The sequence below is a fragment of the Coffea arabica genome, chromosome 10c (assembly GCF_036785885.1).
Source record: "Coffea arabica cultivar ET-39 chromosome 10c, Coffea Arabica ET-39 HiFi, whole genome shotgun sequence".
Classification (NCBI taxonomy): domain Eukaryota; kingdom Viridiplantae; phylum Streptophyta; class Magnoliopsida; order Gentianales; family Rubiaceae; genus Coffea; species Coffea arabica.
Genome location: NC_092329.1, coordinates 4,858,055 through 4,862,817, shown reverse-complemented (window position 1 = coordinate 4,862,817; position 4,763 = coordinate 4,858,055). Strand labels below are relative to the sequence as shown.

Below are 4,763 nucleotides of genomic sequence, written 5' to 3'. Positions count from 1 at the left end.
TAGAAGAGCTTTAGAAACGAATAAATGAATTGATTCCATTCAAAAGCATTACTGCAAAGAATTACAATCCCTTCCCCACCACGTGCGTGCATGCATGAGCGGGGGGAATTTTATATACTTGTATTCATACAAATAATTAAAATCTTCAAACAACAAAAACTTCAGTTGAATTGTTGAGCCCTAAATAGATTGTTGAGGACTGATTAGGATCATTTCTGGCGCTTTGGCACATGCGAAGTAGGTGATCTCAGATCGCGGAGCCCCTTCTCCTTGGAGAGCGTCTCAGCCAGCCTGTGCAAAGATTAAACTTGTAAGCATGTTTAGGTAAAACTCAAGAAATCTAGCGACTAAGAGCTGGTAATTAAGATAGGTGATGTTAAGAACAAGTGGGATTTTCTCGTCTCTTCCAATTTACATAAGAAAAATGTAATTTCAACAATGAAGTATTTTCAATTTTTATGACCGAAAATTTCTGAGTGCCGCTCTTCTTTGATCAGTTCATTCTTAAATATTTCAACTGACTAAATGGAATGGTAAGAGCATTAACTTCGAAAAAATATATACTTTTAAGTAAAAGAAAATGGGCTTCAGTTGTTTTCTACCTTTTGAGAGCCTCCTCATTTGTGCCTTTATTCAGAGGCTCAAAAACACCAGTCTGCAAATTAATCCTAGAAACTGGCTTCTTCAACAAATTCTCCCCAACTTTGACAAGATTCTGTAGATTTTCCTCCGTTGCAACATCCACGGAAGCCAAGTCTCCTGTTAATGTGTCATCCTGCATCCGTGATGGACAAGAAAAGTCATTAAACAATGGAAGAAGACTGAAAACTAGCAGCAAAAGGTTTTCTAATGTTAATATACGTTAGCAGAAAAAGAAAACCAAAAGAGAGAGAGGAATGTAGGTACCTGAATTCGTAAATAATTTTCTTCAGACTGAAGTGTTTGAAAAATAGTAGAAAGGTGAAAGTCAACCATATCGCTACTTGCTTGAGAGAATACATCCACTAGCGGAGTTGAACCACCACTTGTGAGCCAACCCAGAATTCCCCATTTCGCTGCTTTCTCTGCATCATACTTTCCTTCCTCTTTCGCTGTACCAGTTCCCAAGGATAGAACAATGAAGCGAGTATATTCCTGTGATCTAATCGAGAAGAAGTCGGAATTTCCTTGGCTAACCTCCTTAGTCACATGGTTCATTGCAACTAAAGCCTGAAATTTTATTTCATATTTACCTTAATCGTGAGAAAAAACGATTTTTTTTTTTTTTTTGGCTAAAATATACACAATCCAAGTTTCTCAAAGTAACACGATAAAGATGATAAATTATACCGGATTGTTAGCAGCCACGCCACCATCGATAAGGTTAAATTCTTTGACGCTACCATCAGAATCTTCAGTTTGGAATTTATGGGCAGGAAGATAAGTGGGAGCAGCTGAAGTTCCTATGCATATATCTCTCAATAAGGCGTCTAGGCTTGGATGGTGCTTCAACTGAGCCATGCGAAACATCGGAATATGAGTTTCTTTTAGAAGGAACATGTAATACAATGATAAAAAAATGAAAGGGTTTGATCGAGACGAACTGCATAGCTGGAAAAGATGGTGGGCTGGAGCAATTTGATGTCGAAAGTAGGGATGACAACATTAGTCAGTGTTTGGTGCAACTTGGTCTCACCCAGCTTTTGCTTGAGCAGATTATGGAGATATTTGCCATCATATTTGGGTCCAGTCACGGCTTTAATTAGCTTTTCAGCTTGTCCCAGCATTAAGTGTCTGGTCATGAACATGAAGCATGTTAGTTAATTGGCACTAGCGGGTCGATATAGTAACTTAATTGTTTGGACAATGAAGATGGTATATAGTCAGGCTGATTACGTTTCTTGCGGGAAGATTTGAGGGCAATTGTCAAGGTAAAAGTCCTTGATCTCTTTGGCAGCAAAGAGAGGCCGATTCTTGTCATTTGGAGCGGCAAGCATTGCAGTCACAAGACCACCAGTGCTGGTGCCCGATATCACATCAAAGTAGTCAGCGAGTCTCGCATCTTCACCATCCAATTTCTGCACCAAAGACAAATATCACATGAATATTATTACACCAAATAAGAGTACCCTATGCAATTTAACGCACGCATGCAAAAGTCACAAATCGGGTTTATTCTCTTCATGAAAGATTGGAAAAGAAAACTGATGCTTGGCAAACCTGAAGCTCAGACTCTAAAAATCCAAGGATTACTCCAGGGATAATTCCTCTGATCCCTCCGCCATCAATGCTTAAGATGGTGATGCTATTTCCATAGGTTGGTGGCTGTAGAAATGATCTGGGGCTTTCCATGACAGATTGTAAGGTTAAATACAATATCAAAAGGCAGATACTGAATTATTTGAGAGCTAAAGATGAAGAGTTAAAGTCGTAAAATACAGCCTTTAGCTAGATATATATATAATGACAGAGATACTGAGAAGGCGATGAAAACCCTTTTGAGACTTGAGAAAAATGATAGTAGTGATTCCTGAAACTTTTTTGAGTACTAAGATGATGACGAACTTGGGGTATTTATAGAGAGTTTCCGAAGTGTCTAGCATTAATATATTGTTATCTTCTTTTGTTGACTGAACCTCCTGTATACGTTTGACCTGAAAGATTTGACCAATTATTCTATTATGACTGGGCCGTAGCCCTGTACGCAAAAGAAAAGTTCAAAATCCTACCCATGCACGGAAGTTTTTTGTGGCTTTGAGAAAAGAAAATAGTAACTAAAGAGGATTGTAAGTTTTTTTTTTAATGGAGTTTATTGAAACTTGAAAATTGATTGTCGGCTTTCTATTGGCACTCTCTCTACTTATTGTTAAAAAGATAGAGACGCCCACGTTTTATTAGGCTAAAGCATACTTTTATTTGGTTGTGGATGTCTTATTAATTAATTAATTAATTAAGCCATAAACCAATGCCAGGGCTCAGAAAAACTTTTTTTTTTTTAAAGGCACTGATCTACTTGTCTTAAGTTCTACAGACTCACAAAACTTCTTTTGGTCAAAAAAGGCCTCCACTAGAACAATCAGAATATTTGTGTATAATTTTCCCACGAAACACGATTTTATCAAGACTTGCTGTTTCCCTGAGCCTGCCTGTATTGAAAAGTTACAGCTTGTTTGGCATGGTTAACATTTATTAAATGCCCATTTTCATTAAGAAAGATGGAAAGAATTTCAATCATCCCATAAGAGTTAACGAACCAAATTATCCCATGAGGATAATGATCCCAATATAGTCTTCCGACCATATTGGGAAGACTATTCTAACGGCCTAGCCAAACACCCTAATTTATTTCCACGGGCAAGTGGTCCTTAATTCTTATTCAGGAAATAGCACCACCCAGTAATTATGAAAGTAACTATTTTAATTAGAGTGTTTCTCACTCTTATGCAGTATGTCTAATTGACGAGAATTAAAGGGTTGTGGATCATTTGGATTTTACCCATATTGAATATTATAGTGTATGTTTAAAAATTATCCCTAATTTTAAAATAAATTTGAAAAATAATAGTAATTATCTTAATGATATCTAAAATAACTTTAAATAATAACTAATCTTATCTTAATGATATCTGCTTTCTATCAAATTATTAAATAGATCAAATTACAATTATTAAAATCTTATATATTCAATAAATTATTTCCTTTCATCATCATATTGTCGATTAGTATTCAAATTGCTCATCATCTCGTCCCTTAATTTTAATTAACTTAGTTAAAAAAAAGAATTAACTGTTACACCGACAAAACTATCAATATTACTGGAAACTAAATATTTATGGATGAGAAAAAGCGGATTGCTGGATCCTTTCTACTTAATCTAATGTGAATATATAGTTCTAGGTTTATAGTCATTATAAAAATTTAAATTATCTAAAAGAATATTTATAAAAAAAAATATCTACCAAATTCTTTATATGGGATATACTATTTGATGTATACTATCATATTATAGAGAAAGTATGTAAACAAAATTTTTTAAAAATTAGTAAATAATTGAACATTTAGAATACATTAACTTTTTAAAGTTAATATGAATGAATATGTAGGATTGTTATTATTCATATTTGTATAAATTCACAACAAATTTTTTTTTTTATATAAAAAAGACCGTGCTAAAATACGTGCAAAATTCTAGTTCTTCTGTTCCGATAGCTACATTAATTAGCAGAGTTTGTGAATTTTCTAGCCTACCATATATAATGGTAGAAATGAACTTTTTGATTTGAAACTCAATAACATTTTTACCATACGCTGAGGGAGAATGAGGAAGCAAAATGATACTGTCTGTTAAAGACTCTTTGTTTTCTCATCTTAAAACGAGATTTAGAAACTTGCGATTTCTATTTGTGTTCCTTCTCTCTTGCGAATAATGAATGTTTTTGTACTTCAACAATCACAACGGTGATAGGGATTTACCTCTTATTAGTTACGTGCTCTAAACCTATATCATGTGAGGTAGACTGTTTTTTGGAGAATAATCAGTCAAAGGATTTCTGATAAAATTTACACTTGATTTCGCAATTTCATCTCCATACAACGCTGCCAACGATTTAGAGAACATTTCCAAGAAAATGCGTTTGAATATGGAACTTTCAAACACATAAATTTCACTTAGTAAACAGCCGAAGCTAATTGCAGGGATGAGAGTTGATTCTAACGGTGACGTTCCACTGCAAACATTGCACTAGTACATGACTGAACATTTCTTCTGAATATCAGCAATCAAG

At 34.6% G+C, this 4,763-nt stretch overlaps 1 protein-coding gene across 1 annotated transcript; it reads right to left on the bottom strand.

Moving 5' to 3' along the window:
* LOC113713861 (patatin-like protein 2) lies at positions 1-2,481 on the bottom strand. Its single transcript, XM_027237672.2, has 7 exons — positions 2,200-2,481; positions 1,876-2,057; positions 1,584-1,773; positions 1,330-1,491; positions 907-1,209; positions 603-775; positions 1-291 (listed from the first exon to the last, which is right to left on the bottom strand). The coding sequence occupies exons 1-7, from the start codon at positions 2,329-2,331 to the stop codon at positions 210-212; spliced, it is 1,224 nt and encodes a 407-aa protein (XP_027093473.1). The 5' UTR covers positions 2,332-2,481; the 3' UTR covers positions 1-209.
* Positions 2,482-4,763: the final 2,282 nt, after the last annotated feature.

Bases quoted from the DNA above. Each gene is read 5' to 3' on its own strand.
- LOC113713861 (XM_027237672.2), bottom strand. From the start codon at position 2,331: ATGGAAAGCCCCAGATCATTTCTACAGCCACCAACCTATGGAAATAGC. The intron at 2,058-2,199 runs GTTTGCCAAGCA...TCTTTGGTGCAG, and splicing joins TTTTAGAGTCTGAGCTTCAG to AAATTGGATGGTGAAGATGC. The intron at 292-602 runs GTAGAAAACAAC...ATCTTTGCACAG, and splicing joins AATGAGGAGGCTCTCAAAAG to GCTGGCTGAGACGCTCTCCA.